The sequence below is a fragment of the Boleophthalmus pectinirostris genome, unplaced genomic scaffold, assembly GCF_026225935.1.
Source record: "Boleophthalmus pectinirostris isolate CB_2022bp ecotype Guang Dong unplaced genomic scaffold, ASM2622593v1 HiC_scaffold_21, whole genome shotgun sequence".
Taxonomy (NCBI): domain Eukaryota; kingdom Metazoa; phylum Chordata; class Actinopteri; order Gobiiformes; family Gobiidae; genus Boleophthalmus; species Boleophthalmus pectinirostris.
Window position 1 is genome coordinate 26,941,060 of NW_026571175.1, and position 23,295 is coordinate 26,964,354.

Here is a 23,295-nt window from a genome sequence, read left to right on the forward strand (position 1 = left end):
CAGGGCAAGTGTGAACAATATTAAGACTTAAGATGTGAAGACCAGACAAGTGGGACTAAACTGGGCTCAAACCAGGACTAAACCAGGACTAAACCAGGATTAAGCCAGGACTAAACCAGGACTAAACCAGAACTAAGCCAGAACTAAGCCAGGACTAAACCAGGACTAAACCAGGATTAAGCCAGGGAACGTTTGAACAATATTAAGATGTGCAAACCAAACAATCAGGACTAAACTCAAACCAGGACTAAACCAGGCCTAAACCAGAATTAAAACCAGAATGAATCCAGGAATAAACCAGGGCTAAAACAGGACTAAACCAAGGCAAGTGTGAACAATATTAAAATGTGACAATTGGGACTAAACTCAAACCAGGACTAATCTAAACTGAAAATTAATATGATGCCATCAACATTCCCTGGGGGTGTGATGCTGACTGGAGGCACTGCTCCGTCTCAAGCTCTGTTACTCAAGTCTGACTAAATCTGCATTTTGTTTTTAACACATCTAATGAGAAAGAGCTGTCTTGTTTGCTTGCAGATGAGATGATTTATGCTGATAAACAAGTCCCTCTCAAATAAAATTACATTCACATTTACCCGACAGTTTTTCCATTGATCACTCTCACTTTTTTGTTGGAAATCAAACTCCTAAACATAACCATCGACGTTCTTATTGATCACTGGCTCTTGAAAATGCGCCGTTTAAATCCTTTTTATATGTTTTCTGACTAATGTGTGTGTCTGCTAATCTGTGTCACCGTGGTAACTGATGAATATCTCGGCCATATACACACATACACATGAAACTCTCCCAGCGTGACGTCACTGAGAAGAATCAGCAGCTATGATTAGACTAATATAAATAGATGACCCTTTCCTTTTGGTAGCTCATTGTCTAATCTGTCAGAAGAATGTGTTCCTTGCGGGCAAACTGTCCCTGAATTTTGGAAAGAATTTTCAGTGCTGATTCTTTTTTTAGACCCCAGCTCTACTTCATGTATTTTTGTAATTTTCTTATCATTTTTTTTCCTATTAGCTGCCACTTGACTGATGTAAAACTAAGATAAATATTTACCACAGGTACTATGTCGCAAAAACCAATCAAAAACCTGGAAACCCGACATAAGCGCTTTAAGACATGGGTTTGATTATTATCAGAAGCAGAGCAGTATACGTGGTTGTGCATGGGGTGATAATTTTTCCCATTGTATTTCCTGCGTCAGCTGGAGGAGTTGAAGTATCTCGGGGTCCGGAGGGGAGGATGGAGCGTGAGATTGACAGGTGGATCGGTGCAGTGATGCAGTCGCTGAATCCGACTGTGGTGGTGATGATGAAGGAGCTGAAGCAAAAGGCAAAGCTTCGGATTTACCGTTCCTCTCACCTAAGGCCATGAGCTTTGGATAATGATCGAAAGGACAAGAAGGTGGATACAAGCGGCTGAAACGAGTTACCTCCAGGGTTCCAACTTTTTTTCAAAACAAACTAAATTTCTAAAGTTTTACATGACTTTTTCATGACCTAAAGTGAATTTCCCATGACTTTACGGCACCTACATGTGTAGAATTGATCAGACTTTTAGGGAAGGGGTGTCAAACATACGGCCCTATTTTCTACTAAAATATTTTAATTATATTTTCCATTAAAATATTGGTAATATTCTGCACTGTTTAGCATAGCAGTGTCTCCAGCGTCTCTGTACGTGGCCCCTCCCACCAGTGCAGCACAAATGAAGACTTGTCTCTTTCCAAACGCTCTTAAAGGACGATGGTTTTGACTGTTGACCGTGACAACCTCATCAGCAAAATGACAAAAATGAGAAAAGTGGAGCCGAGTGCAGGATTTTCCAAGAAAATTTGACTTATTCCTATTTACATACAAGTTCATGTTAAAACATTGTGTTTGAAATTGCATTTTTTCTTAAAGTTTCAGGTTGTTCATAATATTATAATATTTTGTAAAAGAAAGAGTCCATCAATTCAAAAAAGATTTCTGTAATAGATTTGTGTTTCTCTGCACAAATATTTCAACTTCTTTTTGGGGTTTATATGCCATGAGTTTTCTGATCAGGCCCCTTTGGGATCAAAGTAGGTTGGATACAGCCCCCGGACCAAAATGAGTTTGACACCCCTGTTTTAGGGCTAAATATATGAAATGTTAACCCTTTCCACTCACCTTATGGTTTGGTTTTATAGTTTTTTTAACATTCAAAATACTGTCAGTGCATTTATTGTCGTCTCTTTTAAAGCTAAAGCTGCATATTTGGAAATAATCATAATAGCCTAATGACAACTTAACTGAACGCTGTAGTTGCGTGAAAGAGACATCAAAATTCTATGACTTTTCCATGATTTCCATGACTGTGATCACCCTGTACCTCTGCAGAGTAGACGAGGATCTCAGAGTAGAGTCGCTGCTCCCCCCACGTCGAGAGGAGCGGCTGAGGGGAGGGCGTCTGATCTGGGGAGATGTTTTTAAACAGAAACCTGTTTACCCAAAAAAAAAAAGGACTTTCAACAAGACAAAGTTTAATTTAGACCTAAAAAAGAAACATCCAGCTTTTATTTTATTTTCCATTGATGCATCAGAGGCTCCATTTTCCCCAAACACAGTTAGGTCCAACAACAGAAACTTTACGTCAGGCTCACAAATATTGATGTTTGACCATATACTTTTGATAAATGTAGCACTTTTCCACCTTCGGGGCACTCAGAGCACTTTACAGCAAGGAACCATTCATATCTCAGTATACACAGTCAATGGATGTGAGGCTTTCATCTGCCCTCATCAGCGGATCTGACCCCTGTGATGTTTTTGTCCGCCAACCTTCAGATCAGTGAACGAACACTCTACTAACTGAGCTACGATCACCCACAGGTTTCAGGTTGAGGTCAGGGTTAGGATCATGATCAGAGTTAGGATCAGGGAACAGATCGGTTCAGGGTTTTGGGACAGATTTGCAAACAAAACTGAGCTGTGATGTTTAAGCAAAAGAAACTAATAAAGGGATTAGTCATTAGCCCAACTGTATTGAATAGATGATAAAAACTACAGTCAGCGTCTCTGAACTTTAACATTTGCTGTGATTACATCTGCTGATTATGAAATTACATCTCTCCATGGAAAATACAGCACGCAGCATTTGGCATTTGGAGTGACATGAAACTCTAAGCCCTGCCCTGGACAAAATGCCGAGAATTTAGGGAGTTCCCATCTAACAACTTATAACAGAGAAATATATGATTCAATTCACCAGTTTTTCAGTGATTCTACGGTAAAATGGATTCGTCTGAAATAGATGAGACAGGCCGAGTCTCTGTGCGCTGGAGGAAGGGCTGAAGCTCTTATATTAAAGCCGTTTTTTCTCATGTTACACTGTGAACTGCGGATGTTTATAACCCAGCTCCTCATTTTCACTGTAATGTTGTTTTTACAGCAGGATCAATATTATGATACACAGGCTCGGCGGAGACAGTATATCTCTCACTTCATCTATAGATTTTTTTGTCTATTCTGCTTCGCTCTTCAGCAGATTTAAACGTCACATCTTTCCCCTCAGTGTCAATTAGAACATTTCTTATAGCAATTAAAATGTGCTGTAATGACCACCTGGAGATAGGAATGTGTTTTTTACAGCTACTTTAATTGGATAAATGCAAGACAGATATATTTAATGACATACTGTGGAACATTCTGGGCAAAGATCATTGTATTTAAGATTTCTGTTTTCCCATTTTGGCCATTTTTTTAGGTTTAAAATTTTGCCTCCTGGTTGGAAATCATTAGTCAGGCTTGCACCACCTAGTGCAGGCATGTCTAAACTACGGCCCGTGGGCCAAATGCAGCCCTCAGACAAATCTTTCTTGGGCCTCAGGCTTGCAGGTGAATTGGCCCAAATTACATGGCATCAATTAGAAATTAAATTTTTACTGCAAGTTTTTTGAAAATCTACTTTGATAAGGCTAATATTTAACACTTAGTGTGTGGTTTTAAGAATCGTAACATGAATAAAGACTGGTGGCTCATTCTAACCTGATAAACATGCACATATTTCAATTATTCACTGTATTGAGCACCAGTCTACGACCCTCGATCAGCCCTCTGGTACATCTGTGTTTAGATATGTGGCCCTTGATGAAAAATGTTCAGACACCCCTGACCTAGTGCCTCTGCTCAATTTATTTCTCTCCAGCGACTAGGTCAGGAATCGGAATACACTAGAAGATTTGCAAAAACCTCGGAAGTGCATGTTCGGGGCATCAGCCAATCAGCGAAGAGCCATNGATGTTATGTATTTTATATATACTGTATTTCCTTTTTTTTTTCTTAGGCTAAACCCAAGACTAAACCAGGGCTGGATTATGACCAAACAAACAAGACAAACCAGGACTAAACCAGGACCAGGACTAAAACAGGGAAAGTGTGAACAACATTAAGATGTGAAGACCAGACAATTGGGTCTAAATTGCCAACCAGGACTAAATCAGGACTAAACCAGGACTAAACCAGGTCTAAACCAGGGATAAACCAGGACGAAACCAGGGATAAACCAGGACTAAACCAGGGCAAGTGTGAACAATATTAACACTTAAGATGTGAAGACCAGGCAATTGGGACCAAACTGGGCTCAAACTAGGACTAAACCAGGACTAAACCAGGACTAAACCAGGGCTAAACCAGGACTAAACAAGGACTAAACCATGACTAAACCAGGGCAAGTGTGAACAATATTTTGACTTAAGATGTAAAGACCAAACAATCGAGACTAAACTGGGCTCAAACAAGGACTAAATCAGGACTAAACCAGAACTACATCAGGGCAAGTGTGAACAATATTAAGATGTGAAGACCAGACAATCAGGACTAAACTGGGCTCAAACCAGGACCAAATCAGGACTAAACCAGGACTAAACCAGGACTAAACCAGGGATAAACCAGAGCAAGTGTGAACAACATGAAGACACAAGACATGAAGACCAGTCTGACGCACATCAGTCTCTGTCATTATGTCTACCTCTCCATTGTCACGGTGAGTGTGTGAGTGTGTGAGTGTGTGAGTGTGTGAGTGTGTGAGTGTGTGAGTGTGTGAGCCGCAGAGCCCCCATACTCCAACGTCTTGGATGAAGGAGTTTGACCCGTGTGTTCATCCACTTGAGTGACGCACAAATGTATCATTGTACAATCCCTCTTTTTTTTTATTTGTTCATAATCTTACTTCCTGGTTGGACCTGGAGAACAGAGGTAATGTCATAACTGTTACCAAGCAACTATAATGTTAACACGGGTCAAAACCTGTCTAATCTAAACTGAAAATGAATATCTTACCAGGACTAAACCAGGGCTAAACCAGGGCTAAACCAGGGCTAAACCAGGACTAAACCAGGACTAAACCAGGGCAAGTCTGAATGATGTTAATACTTAAGATGTGAAAACCAGACAATTGGGAGTAAACTCAAACCAAGACTAAACTAAACCAGAATTAAACTAGGACTAGACCAGGGCAAGTGTGAATGATATTAAGATGTAAGATGTGAAGACCAGACAGTTGGGACTAAACTGGGCTCAAACCAGGACTAAACCAGGACTAATCCAGGCCTAAACCAAGACAAAACCAGAATTAATCCGAGGTTAAATCAAGACTAAACCAGAATTAATCCGAGGCTAAACCAGGGCAAGTGTGAACAATATTAAGACTTCAGATGTGAAGACCAGACAATTGGGAGTAAACTGGGCTCAAACCAGGACTAAACCAGGACTAAACCAGGACTAAACTAGGACTAAACCAGGGCAAGTCTGAATGATATTAATACTTCAGATTTGAAGACCAGATAATTGAGACTAAACTCAAACCAAGACTAAACTAAACCAGAATTAACCTAGGACTAGACCAGGGCAAGTGTGAACAATATTAAGATGAGAAGACCAGAAAATTGGGACTAAATTCAAACCAGGGCTAAACCAGGACTAAACCAGAATTAAACCAGGACTCAACCAAGACTAAACCAGAATTAAACTGGGACTAAACCAAGACTAAACCAGAATTAAACCAGGACTAAACCAGGGCAAGTGTGAACAATATTAAGACTTAAGATGTGAAGACCAGACAAGTGGGACTAAACTGGGCTCAAACCAGGACTAAACCAGGACTAAACCAGGATTAAGCCAGGACTAAACCAGGACTAAACCAGAACTAAGCCAGAACTAAGCCAGGACTAAACCAGGACTAAACCAGGATTAAGCCAGGGAACGTTTGAACAATATTAAGATGTGCAAACCAAACAATCAGGACTAAACTCAAACCAGGACTAAACCAGGCCTAAACCAGAATTAAACCAAAATGAATCCAGGAATAAACCAGGGCTAAAACAGGACTAAACCAAGGCAAGTGTGAACAATATTAAAATGTGACAATTGGGACTAAACTCAAACCAGGACTAATCTAAACTGAAAATGAATATGATGCCATCAACATTCCCTGGGGGTGTGATGCTGACTGGAGGCACTGCTCCGTCTCAAGCTCTGTTACTCAAGTCTGACTAAATCTGCATTTTGTTTTAACACATCTAATGAGAAAGAGCTGTCTTGTTTGCTTGCAGATGAGATGATTTATGCTGATAAACAAGTCCCTCTCAAATAAAATTACATTCACATTTACCCGACAGTTTTTCCATTGATCACTCTCACTTTTTTGTTGGAAATCAAACTCCTAAACATAACCATCGACGTTCTTATTGATCACTGGCTCTTGAAAATGCGCCGTTTAAATCCTTTTTATATGTTTTCTGACTAATGTGTGTGTCTGCTAATCTGTGTCACCGTGGTAACTGATGAATATCTCGGCCATATACACACATACACATGAAACTCTCCCAGCGTGACGTCACTGAGAAGAATCAGCAGCTATGATTAGACTAATATAAATAGATGACCCTTTCCTTTTGGTAGCTCATTGTCTAATCTGTCAGAAGAATGTGTTCCTTGCGGGCAAACTGTCCCTGAATTTTGGAAAGAATTTTCAGTGCTGATTCTTTTTTTAGACCCCAGCTCTACTTCATGTATTTTTGTAATTTTCTTATCATTTTTTTCCTATTAGCTGCCACTTGACTGATGTAAAACTAAGATAAATATTTACCACAGGTACTATGTCGCAAAAACCAATCAAAAACCTGGAAACCCGACATAAGCGCTTTAAGACATGGGTTTGATTATTATCAGAAGCAGAGCAGTATACGTGGTTGTGCATGGGGTGATAATTTTTCCCATTGTATTTCCTGCGTCAGCTGGAGGAGTTGAAGTATCTCGGGGTCCGGAGGGGAGGATGGAGCGTGAGATTGACAGGTGGATCGGTGCAGTGATGCAGTCGCTGAATCCGACTGTGGTGGTGATGAAGGAGCTGAAGCAAAAGGCAAAGCTTCGGATTTACCGTTCCTCTCACCTAAGGCCATGAGCTTTGGATAATGATCGAAAGGACAAGAAGGTGGATACAAGCGGCTGAAACGAGTTACCTCCAGGGTTCCAACTTTTTTCAAAACAAACTAAATTTCTAAAGTTTTACATGACTTTTTCATGACCTAAAGTGAATTTCCCATGACTTTACGGCACCTACATGTGTAGAATTGATCAGACTTTTAGGGAAGGGGTGTCAAACATACAGATTTTCTACTAAAATATTTTAATTATATTTTCCATTAAAATATTGGTAATATTCTGCACTGTTTAGCATAGCAGTGTCTCCAGCGTCTCTGTACGTGGCCCCTCCCACCAGTGCAGCACAAATGAAGACTTGTCTCTTTCCAAACGCTCTTAAAGGACGATCGTTTTGACTGTTGACCGTGACAACCTCATCAGCAAAATGACAAAAATGAGAAAAGTGGAGCCGAGTGCAGGATTTTCCAAGAAAATTTGACTTATTCCTATTTACATACAAGTTCATGTTAAAACATTGTGTTGAAATTGCATTTTTCTTAAAGTTTCAGGTTGTTCATAATATTATAATATTTTGTAAAAGAAAGAGTCCATCAATTCAAAAAAGATTTCTGTAATAGATTTGTGTTTCTCTGCACAAATATTTCAACTTCTTTTTGGGGTTTATATGCCATGAGTTTTCTGATCAGGCCCCTTTGGGATCAAAGTAGGTTGGATACAGCCCCCGGACCAAAATGAGTTTGACACCCCTGTTTTAGGGCTAAATATGAAATGTTAACCCTTTCCACTCACCTTATGGTTTGGTTTTATAGTTTTTTTAACATTCAAAATACTGTCAGTGCATTTATTGTCGTCTCTTTTAAAGCTAAAGCTGCATATTTGGAAATAATCATAATAGCCTAATGACAACTTAACTGAACGCTGTAGTTGCGTGAAAGAGACATCAAAATTCTATGACTTTTCCATGATTTCCATGACTGTGATCACCCTGTACCTCTGCAGAGTAGACGAGGATCTCAGAGTAGAGTCGCTGCTCCCCCCACGTCGAGAGGAGCGGCTGAGGGGAGGGCGTCTGATCTGGGGAGATGTTTTTAATACTTTTTTGAAACCATGGCAAGCCACTTTTAAACAGTGTTTTCCTGTTTACCCGAGCTGCCAAAAAAAAGGACTTTCAACAAGACAAAGTTTAATTTAGACCTAAAAAAGAAACATCCAGCTTTTATTTTATTTTCCATTGATGCATCAGAGGCTCCATTTTCCCCAAACACAGTTAGGTCCAACAACAGAAACTTTACGTCAGGCTCACAAATATTGATGTTTGACCATATACTTTTGATAAATGTAGCACTTTTCCACCTTCGGGGCACTCAGAGCACTTTACAGCAAGGAACCATTCATATCTCAGTATACACAGTCAATGGATGTGAGGCTTTCATCTGCCCTCATCAGCGGATCTGACCCCTGTGATGTTTTTGTCCGCCAACCTTCAGATCAGTGAACGAACACTCTACTAACTGAGCTACGATCACCCACAGGTTTCAGGTTGAGGTCAGGGTTAGGATCATGATCAGAGTTAGGATCAGGGAACAGATCGGTTCAGGGTTTTGGGACAGATTTGCAAACAAAACTGAGCTGTGATGTTTAAGCAAAAGAAACTAATAAAGGGATTAGTCATTAGCCCAACTGTATTGAATAGATGATAAAAACTACAGTCAGCGTCTCTGAACTTTAACATTTGCTGTGATTACATCTGCTGATTATGAAATTACATCTCTCCATGGAAAATACAGCACGCAGCATTTGGCATTTGGAGTGACATGAAACTCTAAGCCCTGCCCTGGACAAAATGCCGAGAATTTAGGGAGTTCCCATCTAACAACTTATAACAGAGAAATATATGATTCAATTCACCAGTTTTTCAGTGATTCTACGGTAAAATGGATTCGTCTGAAATAGATGAGACAGGCCGAGTCTCTGTGCGCTGGAGGAAGGGCTGAAGCTCTTATATTAAAGCCGTTTTTTCTCATGTTACACTGTGAACTGCGGATGTTTATAACCCAGCTCCTCATTTTCACTGTAATGTTGTTTTTACAGCAGGATCAATATTATGATACACAGGCTCGGCGGAGACAGTATATCTCTCACTTCATCTATAGATTTTTTTGTCTATTCTGCTTCGCTCTTCAGCAGATTTAAACGTCACATCTTTCCCCTCAGTGTCAATTAGAACATTTCTTATAGCAATTAAAATGTGCTGTAATGACCACCTGGAGATAGGAATGTGTTTTTTACAGCTACAGAAACAACTTTCATTGGATAAATGCAAGACAGATATATTTAATGACATACTGTGGAACATTCTGGGCAAAGATCATTGTATTTAAGATTTCTGTTTTCCCATTTTGGCCATTTTTTTAGGTTTAAAATTTTGCCTCCTGGTTGGAAATCATTAGTCAGGCTTGCACCACCTAGTGCAGGCATGTCTAAACTACGGCCCGTGGGCCAAATGCAGCCCTCAGACAAATCTTTCTTGGGCCTCAGGCTTGCAGGTGAATTGGCACAAATTACATGGCATCAATTAGAAATTAAATTTTTACTGCAAGTTTTTTGAAAATCTACTTTGATAAGGCTAATATTTAACACTTAGTGTGTGGTTTTAAGAATCGTAAAATGAATAAAGACTGGTGGCTCATTCTAACCTGATAAACATGCACATATTTCAATTATTCACTGTATTGAGCACCAGTCTACGACCCTCGATCAGCCCTCTGGTACATCTGTGTTTAGATATGTGGCCCTTGATGAAAAATGTTCAGACACCCCTGACCTAGTGCCTCTGCTCAATTTAATTTCTCTCCAGCGACTAGGTCAGGAATCGGAATACACTAGAAGATTTGCAAAAACCTCGGAAGTGCATGTTCAGGCATCAGCCAATCAGCGAAGAGCCATACATTCAGTGTTGTCAACAATTCCCAAAATCGAGGATTTAAAGATGGCACAAAGAGAATGTTTGGTGAATTTTATCAAGCAGAAAGACATTATTGCCCTTCCTATGGGATTTGGGAAAAGCTTAATATACCAGTTAGCCCCGTTAGCGGCACATTACCAAATAGCAGCAATTGGTTATATTGAAAAAAAGTACCCGCCTACCGTCAAGCGAATGAATCCTAATGCTGCGATTTCAGGCAGTTTCTAAGAAGTGAAACTGTCTGATGAATCAGGCTAGGAAATCATGACATCAGACTAGGGAATTCCATAACCGTTGTAAGAGCCATTTCATAAGGCTTACATATTTGCATAAATAATTAACAATTTATAATAATTCATTTGTATTTTTGTTTACACAGCAATGTAAAATGTTTCAGTACATGATTCTATAGGTTTAATTTAATTTTGATACATGATTTGCACATTTGGGGGGGGGGGCGCTACTGCTTATCTGTTGTATTCTCATTTAATTACATGTGAAGAAATGTTGTTCTTGAACTTTGTTAAAAAGAAGAACCAAACCGGGACTAAACCAGGAAAAGAAAAAGATGGCTGGAGCAACACGGTCATTTTACTCTGCTACAATGACATCAAGTTGTTAGACAGGCTCATTAGATCTTTCTTTAATTAAATTAGTAACAAGGAGAAAATGAAGTTAAAGATTAGCTTCTACAACTGTCACCAAGCAATACTCCTTGAATGTACACAGAAATTATTATCTGACAAATACAAATATAAGAAAGCACCTTTATTTTGTTGAAATCATGTTGAAAGTATCAGAAAAGATGTGTTTCTTATGTGTAAACTGTGCTTAACATTTGGATACAATTCTCACAGTGTTTTAAAACTCTCACCTTCCTGTAATATTTTTCAACTTTTCTTCACAAATTGCTTCTTTGTTGGTGTAAAACTATAATTTATATTTACAACATGTATTATTCTACCTAATTAAGTCCAAATTTGAGAATAATAAAAATCTGTCATACGCACTTCAAGGTTCTCTCTGACGTTTTTATTGAAATTCAATTATTTATATATTCTTGTTTATGAATATCTTCTGTAAACTTATCAAGATTTTACAGGGTCTGATAGTTTTTTCTTTGGATTTTACGAGCAAAAATTTCATGATACCCTTGTGCCCTTGTCAGTAGCTCCAAACTTTCCAGAACACAGATTGAGCCTGTAATTCTAACGCAGGGGTTTCCAAACTTTTTTCATGATAGGCCGCATTTTCAAACATAGATCACGCTTAGGGTCATAGACTAGTAATCGTTAAAAATAATCACTTTATTTCTGAGATTTTAAAGTACTGCCCCAACCTAATGCAGTGTCAGAAGGTGCACTGTGTAACTTTTCTTGTGTAGGGTCCCACAGTATGGTATTAAACCTTTCTATCTTCATGGAACTCAAACCAGACCAAGTTACAGGTCAGATCTGTGGAGCAGCAACCCCATTCACAGTCAGAATTCCTGTTTTTCTAAGTATTTTTGAGCTATAAAACCACCTGTAATTCAATAAATATGCATTAAGATCTATTTAATGTCATACTGTGGAACATTCTTAGCAGAGAAATCAAATATCCATAGAAACAAAAAGGTGATGGACCCCCAAACAAAAAGTTACACAATGCACCTTTAATATCAGGCCTGTCTCACATCAAAATGGTGAGATATTTAAGTTATTGTAGTAGAAGATGTAAAACTAACAGTAAATTTATTTTAATATGGGCCAATTCACTTGAAAGTTTGAAGACCCCAAAAAAATAGCTTGAGGACCACTTCTGATCCCCGGGCCATAGTTTGGACACTTCTGTTTTAAGGGGAAGAAAGGCAGAACACCATGTTACTGACCCTTTACCGAAAAGTGTGCCTTTAAAATGATTATTGTTTTGTCAATAACTCACAAAGCGTGAATCAATGTCTTTGTCTCGATTTTTCCATTTCTGCTTTCTCACTGTTTGTCTGGGAAAGTGTTTGGTAAAGTCACATAAAAAACATTTACTTGATATTATTTTATTTAGTTACATATATAAAAACACTATATTTTGACAGTATTACTTCTTATTTCTTATGTGTGGGCTGCAGAATCTGGCAGTAGATTGGCAGTCAACAAAACACTAATTATATGACCAAATATTTACTTTTGAGGCATTTTAAGGTCGTTCCCAAAGTATATTTATCCAAAAATTGTACAGTGCCCCCTAATACCAGTGCATAGTCAATTCAAAACAATATGTCATGTTTTCCTTTCAAATGTACATGTTAACTGTATAATAATGTTTATGGGCTTAATATTGATTTAAAGTAAATGAAGCAAATAAATGATGTAAAGTTAATTTCAAACTCCACTTTCTGAGTCACAGATTTGGGGAATTATAATCTTATTTTTGGCCCATGTGTTTTATTTTCAGTGATCTTTCTCTATCAGGCTTGGTGTTTGTTTCATGTCAGTGAAAACAGAAATTAGATATTATGCAGTGAGAAATAGTTTATCAGAACTGCTTTCCTAAATGAATCTTTTCCCCATTTTACTTTCAGACAGTTCAAAATATCTGGAGTTAATCTCGACTATAGGAACAACATGAACCAAGACCCATTCATTTTTTTGCTCAATTGATTTCAGAGTGGTGCAAAGTGTTAAGCGTTCTTCCACCAGTCAGAAGTTGTAGAGTTTGAATCTTCCCTAAACTCATACTGTCTTTGTGTCCCTGGGCAGGACACTTTACCTTGTCAGTTTACTGTTTCTAAATGCCAGGTTAAGCACTAATTAAAATATTACCAACATGTTTATTACGGTAAAGGCTAGTAGATTACACCAGTTCCATAAATACAAAAACTGAAGTTATAAAGCACATGTCAGATTGTGTATTTCTCAGTCTGAGCCGACACTGACATCCATACGCTCAGATCCATACGCTTTGGTGGGTTTCTCTATTAATGTTAATTACATTAAGTTCTTCTTTCCTCTAGTTCAGTGGATAATTAGCAATTTGTCTTAATGAGTGCTGAAAGGATCACTTAGAGCAACTTTTCAAGGTTTGCAATTAGAAACTCCGTGGTAGATATGGAAAAAAAAAAAAAAGACTCTTGCTCTCAATAGACCAGCTACATTTATTTAAGGATCAAATACTAACTTGTGTATTCTGTATGAGTCTGCAATACCAGTATAACAGTCCAGTATAACATGCTGCCCTCCTGACCTCGCATTCCCCATTATAAATATTATTTTTCCGACTGTAAAACCTTTTGAAGAGTGCAGTTCATTTGAGATTGCCCTGGATATAAACTGTCTGGTACATGGCTCTTACATAAAGCTTTTTCTATTTGCACAAATATGAAGGTATCATCCCGTGTGCACTGGACTATAAAATGTAGCATTGAAAGCTCGTAAAAGGCAGCAGTGGATCAAAGGGTACGTCTTTTACTGCGCGCCGCTGTGGAGACGGCTGTGCGCGCGGATCTGTCACGTGTGCGCGGAGAGCCAAGAAGAGAGCCGCGCGCGCTTCCAGTCCCAGTGTCTCACCTGCGTCTGGAGCGACAGGTTTGAGCTCAACATGTAACTTCTTTCACACGACACGAGAGATGGAGAACCAGAGCGACGCAGTGCTGCCGCCCCCCACCAAAGCGCTCCTCGGGGTGGGTTTGGATAACTTGATCTCGCTCTTCATCTTCGCTCTGATCTTCATCCTCGGGGTCCTGGGGAACACTTTGGTGATCACGGTGCTCGCGCGCAGTAAACCCGGGCAGCCGCGCAGCACAACCAACATCTTCATCCTGAACCTGAGTGTGGCGGACCTGTCCTACCTGCTCTTCTGCGTGCCCTTTCAGTCCACCATCTACGTGCTGCCCACCTGGGTGCTGGGCGCGTTCATCTGCAAGTTCATCCACTACTTTTTCACCGTGTCCATGTTGGTCAGCATCTTCACACTCTCCGCCATGTCCGTGGACCGTTATGTGGCGATAGTTCACGCACGGAAATCCTCTTCTATTCGCGTGGCAAGGCACGCGACTCTGGGTGTGGTGCTGATTTGGGCGCTGTCTTTGGGCATGGCGTCCCCCGTGGCACACTTTCAGGGCATAGTGGAGCGCGAGGACAATAACACGTTCTGCTGGGAGGTCTGGCCCGATCATCACCGGAAAGTCTACGTCCTGTGCACGTTCGTCTTTGGATACCTACTGCCCCTCGTGCTCATCTCCGTCTGCTATGCCAAGGTGAGTGTGCGTCCGGGCGCGCGGTTTTACGCAGAGTGGATGGAAGTGCTGCTTCTTTTTCTTTGTGATGAAAAGTTGTAAACCTAAAAGGTTCCGTAAAAATGCATGTATGTTGTTGCAGGTTTTAAACCACCTTCACAAAAAGCTGAAGAATGGCTCCAAAAAGTCCGAGCTCTCCAAAAGAAAGGTCAGTGCTGCCTCCGTAAATGGACTCAGATGGGAGTCATTTAGATCAACTTCATGATCTTATGTTTCCACTCAGATGAGCTGTAATTACAGCCTCTGTGGGGATGGATCAAATCAAACACTAAAATGCATCACAGGAGATAAAAGGTGAACCCAGTCACCTTTGCTCAGAGACACTCTGTAAAAACACACTCAAATCAGTTTGCATAAACTAAAATGTAATTTTACAGAGTTTATGTAAATTAGATATGCAAATGAGCATCATAGATAGGTGTTTGCCTCTATGTGTGGATGGATTTCCATTTGTAAGTCCATGTCCATCTGTTGGACTAAACAGGTGTAATTTGTGCTTTCTGCTCAGAATGCAAATGAACTGCACTGGTTGTCATAGACATGATGAATGGGAAGAATAGACAATGTAATAAAGATAAATATAGTTTTAAGTTGGTTTAAGAGCAGAGATTTTGTGACTCAGAGGAAATAACTGAAGCTGCTAAGATTCTTTGAACATGATGAGATACCAGGACAGCTCATGTCACATAGACACATACTGTAATGATGAAGTGCCGCAGCAGTGACATAGAAAAAATATTTAAAGGTGCACTGTGTAACTTTTCAGGTTGGGGGTCCTCTACCATGGAGCTGCTATTGCTTTGTGTGGTGTCTCCTGCTTGTTTCTATGGAGACTGAAAAGTTTAATGCCATATTTTGGAATATTGGAGGTACTGTAAAGCAATAACATCTCCAGTATTCCCATAACAGACCTTTAAAGTGAGAGTCTATCCTCTTGCATTCATCAGCTTTAGTGAATGCGTTGTACAGACGTTTGGCGTGTGGGACAAAGGAATTCCAGAGTGTGTCCGTGGAGCAGGACAGAGACAACAGCCTGTCCACAAAGGTTCTTTTCTGTCCGGTGATAGTGCTGTGCAAAAATTATGATTGTACTGAAGGACAGGAGCGAGTTTAGGGCCCTTTTCTCAGCCACAGATGTGAGGGAGTCAAGCTCTGCACCCTCTTGCCTTCCTCATCAGCTTGGGCAATCTGCCACTTACTTGTCACTGTGGAGAGGTCATAGCATTGCCAGGAATGTTCCACAGTATGACATTAAACTTATCTATCTGACATTTATTTAATTACAGATGTTTTATTGCTAAGAAACATGATGAAAAACACATGTTCTACTTTGAAGTCGAGTGTTGAAATCTCAAAATCTATTTCAATATCTCAATACTGATTTCATTACTGTAATATTAAAAAACACACTCTATTTAGACAGGAGAATTCAAGATCAGATCATAGTACTTTCTTTTATATTACTTATAATAATCATAATTTACTTGTTCTGGTGCAGCTCAAGATCACTGAAAAACTAATCAGGAAAGGTTCATTTCAGTCCGGTTGATGTGACCGTTTTTGTATCGACACCTGCTCAAATTAAAATCTATTTTCACTAGGGATGTAACAATAACCGAAATATCATGATATCGTATCGTCAAAGTCTCACAATAATATCGTGGACCATCACGATATATCAAATTACAAGTCTCTTTGCTTAAATTAAGAGTTATGGTGCAGCAATAGCTAAAGAAAAGACAGACGGAACCTACATAGACCATGATCCTTTGTTCCATTTCAGTGTAGACTACATGAAGAAATAACAGTTCTAAGCACTTTAAAGTCTTTGGATTAAGTCTTGTCAAGGCATTTTAAGAGGAAAAAGTTGCATATTCAATTTTGTTAGCTCCACAAAATATCACAATAAATATCGTACCGTGAGATTTATATCGTGAAAATATCGTACAGAGAGATTTGGATATTGTTACATCCCTAATCGTGAGCTTTCCCACGATATCGCAATAAATATCGTACTGTGAGATTCATAACGTGACAATATCGTATCGTGAGACTTGGATATCTTTACACCCCTAATTTTCAGTACTTGTTTCAGTATCAATTGGTGTCTGATTTTCAATACTTTTGACAACTTCAGTGAGCTCTCCACAGACCTGACCTGTAATTAGGCCTGATAGTGTCTCCATAGATATAGTATAGATGTGTTTTATGTCATACTGAGGTACATACATGCAAAGCAATAACATCTCCATGGAGACAGCAAGCAGGGGGCGGACCTCAACCAGAAAAGTTCCATACTGCGTCTTTAAAGGCTTCATATTATGCTATTTTCTGATTTATGTTATAATGTGGTTTCCTCATCAAAAACATACCTGAGATGTGTTTTGTTTCATTTTTACACATGTTTAACTCACAAAACCTGCATATTCAGACTGAGTTCTTTATACAGAAAACGCTCTGTTCCACCTTGTGATGTCATGTGGTAATATAGGAAGTGCTCCACTGTGTTTTTAAACTCCGCACACCTTCACTTGAATCATAATTTTAGCCCTGTAATTGCCAATCTCTACTGAACTAAAGGTAAAAGGAGCTGTTAACTTGAACATTATACCAGTACGTGACATTTTGAGCTTAGACAGACTAATTAGAAAGGACATGTGTGAATGAAAAACAACTCTGTGATGAGGTAACACGATTCTAACATGATTTAAAGCGCCCGAGAGTCAATTTTGCTGGAGGAGAGGAGGCGGTTAATGAATATAGTGAAAGAGGAGCTGGAGTTCGGCTGATCTGACACAGGAGGAAGCAGAGGAGAGGGTCAGAAGAGGCTGGTCTCAATATGTTCTGTTTTATCCCAGTACGCAGCATGATAATAACGTAATTAGCCCGTCAGTGGAAATAGCAAACGTGGTTTCGGAGCCTGGAATGGCCGTAATTGTATCCTGACTGTTCTGTTCAAATCCATTAACATTTTCACTGGAAATTTGACCCAGAGTAGCAGTGGACACGATCACCATGATGTCTGAACTGGAGATTCAGACCGAGCCCCAGGACACACTTTTGACTTTTACTCTCGAAATGAGTTCATTTTTAGTCAATAATTTTATATAATGAGCTGTTAGAAGCGTAGTTCATACACTTACCCTGTAATTGACTTTACAAATCATCTACTAATTATGTCGTAATTATCATGCTAATAAAATATTCCAAAAAACAGACCAAGAAAATTGTCGTTTCCAAATAATAAACAATGTTACGATATTATGAGCACGCACACGGTAGTTATCTTTCCTCTGAGAAGATCTTCGATTCAGTTCCCCTGCTGTTGTGCCCTTGAGACAGAGTGAGTGAGTGATAATGGAGGAAAAAGTAATGTACTGTAAAATGCTTTGAGCTATAGGGCTGTGTTATGTGGTGATTAACACATAATTATAATCTCAGCCATGATTTGATATTTTGTCGATATTGTTATTTTGCATCTGAACCAACAACGATAATGACAGTGACAGTTAAAGGGACAGTTCAGATCTTTGGACATAGGACTTCATTTCCTAGTGAGCCAGAGTGTTGGAGACGTGTGGAGACACTTTTTAAAATATTCCATCCAGAGGTCGCTGGTGTCAATGGCCATAGTTATCCTGCCACTAAAAACAGTCTTACCCACTCCACAAAACACAAAACACCCGAAGCAAATCTATTATTACACCAAACTGTTGATGTTAATGTCTGTGTTAGAATAATGTTTGAAATAAAACTAACCTTGCATCCCTTGAATCGTCGCATGTTGAGGGACTATTTTCTCATATATCAGTCCGCCGCTGCTGAGCTTTTTATCAGGAAGTACAACTCACTGCTGCTGCTCAGACATAAATCCTTCAAATGCAAGGTTGGGTTTACTTCTAAAATTGTTCTATCAACACAAACATTTACATCGACAGTCTGGTGTAATCATAGATTTGTTTCGGGTGTTTTGTGGAGTGGATAAGACTGTTTTTAGTGGCAGGATAACTATGGCTGTTGACATGCACTAGCCTAGCCCCAGCGACCTCTGCAAATACAAGGACTGGATGGAATATTTTAAAAAGTGTCTCCACATGTCTCCAACACTCTGGCTCACTAGGAAATGAGGTCCTATTTCAAAATTCTGAACTATCCCATTAAAGGTCCTACAGTAGACAAAATTGTCTTGAGATCTTTAAGTCATGTTCTAATGCTGTTACCTCCTCTAAAACAGACCTCTGGTTGTGTTTTGTTTCATTCACACATTTGAGTAATCCTTTATTAACTGTCTACATCGTCTGTCTACATCTCCAAAGTTCAAAATGCTCAGTTCGACCTTGTGATGTCATGTGATGTGTGAAGCGTTTTACTTTTTTGTGTGAAGAATCTCTCAGTTGTCCAGGTAGAATCCATGGTGAGGAGAAAATTCAGTTTGTCGACTGGACAAAAGTTTATTTGGTTGAAAACGTTTTGCAGCTCATCCAAGCTGCTTCTTCAGTTCAGTTCAGTTCCATTACGGCATTGAATTGTTATGCTAATTAGACCCCACACCCTGCACAGGTCAATAGGCCAAACTAACAAACAGAAACTGTAAACAAGTAGGTGTGTTAGTTTCAGTTAGTTAGCTCCTCCCTGCAGATATAAGGAAGAGTCCACCAGCGTCTGACCAGAACTGAAGAAGCAGCTTGGATGAGCTGCGAAACGTCTTCAAACAAACTAACTTTTGTCCAGTCGACAAACTGAATTTTCTCCTCACCACGTTTTATTTTTTGTTCAGTAGAGATTGGCAATTCCAGGGTGAAATCATTCAAATGATTTTAGTGAAGGAGTATGGAGTTTAAAAACACAGTGGAGCAGTTCTGTATTACCCATTCAGTCTGAGATAAGAACTCTTAGCCTAAATATGCAGGGTTTGTGTGTTAAATGAGGAAACAACTTATAACATATATCAGAAAAAAGCGCAATGTGAGAGCTTTTTATTTTTATGTATCATTGAAATCCTTACAATTACACAGAATAAAGTCAGGCTTATCAGTACGTATATTAAATCTAAAATGTTTTATCTGTATTGTTTATTTTAAGCATCTTTGAGTGTCCATTATTTATCCTTTCCCTCTTCTCTCTCCTGTAGACCGCTCTGACTGTTCTGGTGGTAGTGGTGGTCTTCTGCCTCTCCTGGTTGCCCCATCACGTGGTCCATCTCTGGGTGGAGTTCGGCACGTTCCCCCTGAACCAGGCCTCCTTCGTCTTCAGGATGGTCGCCCACAGCTTGGCCTACAGCAACTCCTCGGTGAACCCCATCATCTACGCCTTTCTGTCCGAGAACTTCAGAAACTCCTACAAACAGGTGTTCTGGTGCCATACCCCAGACTGCCCCCTCCACGACCACAGGGACCACCGCAGCAAAATGGACACGGCCCTATCCACCAATATCAGCGCCACTTCCAAAAACATGGACTCACAATTCACCAAGGTGATCTGAGTGCGCTCACAATGATTATTTATGTGCTAATGCAAAGTGTACAGAAATAGAACAGATGGACATTTTAAAGGAAATAGTTGTGAGGATGTGTTGTATATAATTTTACAACCACTGTATTGGATTGTTTTGTTTAAAGGGCACATATTGCGCTATTTTCTGATCTATGGTGATGCTATAATGTTGTTTCCTCATCAAAAAACAGACCTGGGGTTGTGTTTCATTTTTTTTTATTTTTTTTTCATTCACGCATGTTTAACACACAAATCTTGCATGTTTAAGCCGTGTTCTACTCTCAAATGGAAAAGCTGTGTCCAGTCGTCCAGGTAGAATCCATGGCAAAGGAGAAATTCAATTTGTCTGACAGGTTTGCCTGCAGACAGGTTTATTAGATTGAAAACATTTCATAGCTCATCCAAGCTGCTTCTTCAGTTCTGAATTGAAGAAGACACGCGTTGCCTCGAATGGAAAACACTCCACCTTGTGATGTCGTGCTGATCCACTGTGTTTTTAAACTCCACACACCTTCACTAAAATCAATTGGATAATTTTAACTCTGGAATTGCCAATCTGTACTAAACTAAAGGTAAAAGGAGCTGTTCATGTAAAAACTACTGCTTTACTATCAAGGATATGATTAGCCAGGCTGGCGCCACCTAGTGCCTGCGCTCAATTTCATTTCTCTTCAACAACTAGGTCAGGAAAAAGAATACACTAGACTGTTTGCAAAAAACCTGTTTGCGAGTCCGGGCACCAGCTACTAGGTGAAGAACCATACATTCTGTGCTGGCAACGATTTCTGAGGTCAAGGATTTAAAGCCTGAACAAAGAGAATGTTTGATGAATTTTATCAAGGGGAAAGACGTTATTGCCCTTCTTCCTTCGGGATTTGGGAAAAGCTTAATGTACCAGTTAGCCCCGTTAGTAGCGCATTACATACATCACGACCAAACGGTTAAATGGTTAAATGAAAAAAGTACCAAGAGCAAACAAATCCAGATGGTTTCTACGAAGTAAAACCGGCTGATGAGTCAGGCTAGGATATGATGTCTGGGGGGAGTCTCAGGGTGGGGAGCGCTGTCACATACAGTGTTGTCGGGATAGGTCGTATAAATAGAGCTTCTGGGTAACTGAAGGCGTGGTTGAGACGAGCTGTGATTGGCTGGAGAGGAGGTTAAGGATACCTGGTCCAGCTCCTGAATCTATTATCTCCACTTCATGACATCACAAGGTGGAACAGAGCATTTTGAGCTTTGGAGATGTAGGCAGACTAATAAACTAGGATTGTTCAAACATGTGAATGAAACAAAACACAACTCCAAGTTCGTTTTCGAGGAGATAACCGCATTCTAACATGGCTTAAAGCTTGGAAGAGTCAATTTTGCATTATACAGGACCCTTAAGAGAATTTCCTGTAAAAAAAAAAAAATGGATTAAAAAGACAGTGGAAGGACCTCACGACTTGGAACGCAAAGAGCTTTTCTCACAGACAGTGACTATAACTGAATAAATGTAAATGTTGTGCAGACTCCGGGTTCAATGCGATGTGAAGCTTGTTTCTCAGACTGTGTACAGTATTTAATTATCAGAATAATATGTACATTTAAAGAGAATGTCTATGATATGTTTGGTATTATGTCAAGACACTGTATGTATCAGCAGAATTGTGTCTTATAACATATACAGTGGAATTTACATAACAATACGGAGCTGAATTATAAATGTATTTGTGGTTTTCTACACAGACGAGACAGACTGCAAAGAAGCAAAGTACATTTTATGATTTTATTTTTATTTTTTGAGAGCATTTGGTAACTAATTCAGGAAACAGAGGCGCGTTATCAGGGAGTTCTGCATAGGTCTTTATCTGATTTTATTTTGGTATGGGAATTTTCTCTACGGACTCTTCCCACGAACAGATCATGATCCAGGTCCTTTCCCACGAAATATAGACTATTATAAATCCTTTTTTGTACAGAGGAGACAACAATTCAGTCTGTCAAGTTCTATGATAGACACTCACAGAATGTATGTTTTACTCAGCAAAAATTTGGCAAAACCTGTCAATGCCTGTAAATGAATAAATGCAACATAAATTAGATTAGTTTAATGTTTAGACTGTAAAAAGAAGTGGGCAAAGGGAGTGTGGTGTCATACAAAAAGTTCAGCTCCAGTCAAATGAAGCTCACTGAGGCTGGAGGTTATAGGGGCGAATTTGGAGCCAACCTCTACATAATAGGAATTTATTAACAAAATACCAAAATAAAAGCACCAGGATCATGCAGAGAAGGCTAATACAAAGATTTCAAGACCAGAATGACAAGGCTCACTGCAGCAGGGAGTTGCTACAGCAGGGGTCTCCAACCTTTTTTCCTCCGGTGAGCTACTTTTACAAAACAAAAATGCCAGAAAGCTACTAATTTTAGCGGTGACAAGAAACAGAGCATATATAAGTGCCACAGCCTTAGATGAGGTACAGTAGGGTGACCAAACATCCGTTTTTCCCCAGACATGTCAGATTTTTGCGTCCTGTCCTGGGCGTCGGGTTTTTGTTGTTTTGTTTTTTTAAGTGATGGAAATGTCTGGGTTTTCATTACTGTTAATTGGGGTCATTAAATTGAGCAGCTCTCTTTGCTCTCTGTGACTCAGAAGGAGCGAGCAAACACAAACAGTCGGTCAGTCTGCAACATGCCGAAGCGCAAATGTGCATTTAACGATGACTTGTACAAGAAATTCTCCGTTTTCAGTACCGGTCGGGACAAGTGGGAGGCCATGTGCTCAGGTTGTAAGGTGAGAGTAGCTCAAGGTTGAGGTCCCACCCCCGGTAAAGTGTCCGGGTTTTCAGTAACGGAAATATGGTCACTAACTTACAGTTATATATAAAACATAAACCATTATTCATTCATTAGTGTACAATGAATACAGTGGTGAAAGGCATTTAATTAATGAAATTTTACTTATTCAGGACAAAACGTGTAATTCAGAAATCCTTTGGCGAACTACTTGGAAGGGAGTGGAGAGCTACTGGTAGCTCCTGAGTTACAGGTTGGAGACTCCTGTGCTACAGTACTCCAATGGAAGTCATTTCAAGCCAGGGTCAGAAGGAACCGGAAGCGCCTCCATGCTCACTTCCTTTCGGGGCAGATTAGCTATG

The 23,295-nt window shown here is 39.7% G+C and overlaps 1 protein-coding gene across 1 annotated transcript; it reads left to right on the plus strand.

The window, feature by feature from the left end:
* Positions 1-4,917: 4,917 nt before the first annotated feature.
* galr1a (galanin receptor 1a) lies at positions 4,918-20,208 on the plus strand. Its single transcript, XM_020934385.2, has 5 exons — positions 4,918-5,028; positions 7,280-7,390; positions 14,076-14,623; positions 14,745-14,810; positions 19,794-20,208. The coding sequence occupies exons 2-5, from the start codon at positions 7,318-7,320 to the stop codon at positions 20,142-20,144; spliced, it is 1,038 nt and encodes a 345-aa protein (XP_020790044.2). The 5' UTR covers positions 4,918-5,028; positions 7,280-7,317; the 3' UTR covers positions 20,145-20,208.
* Positions 20,209-23,295: the final 3,087 nt, after the last annotated feature.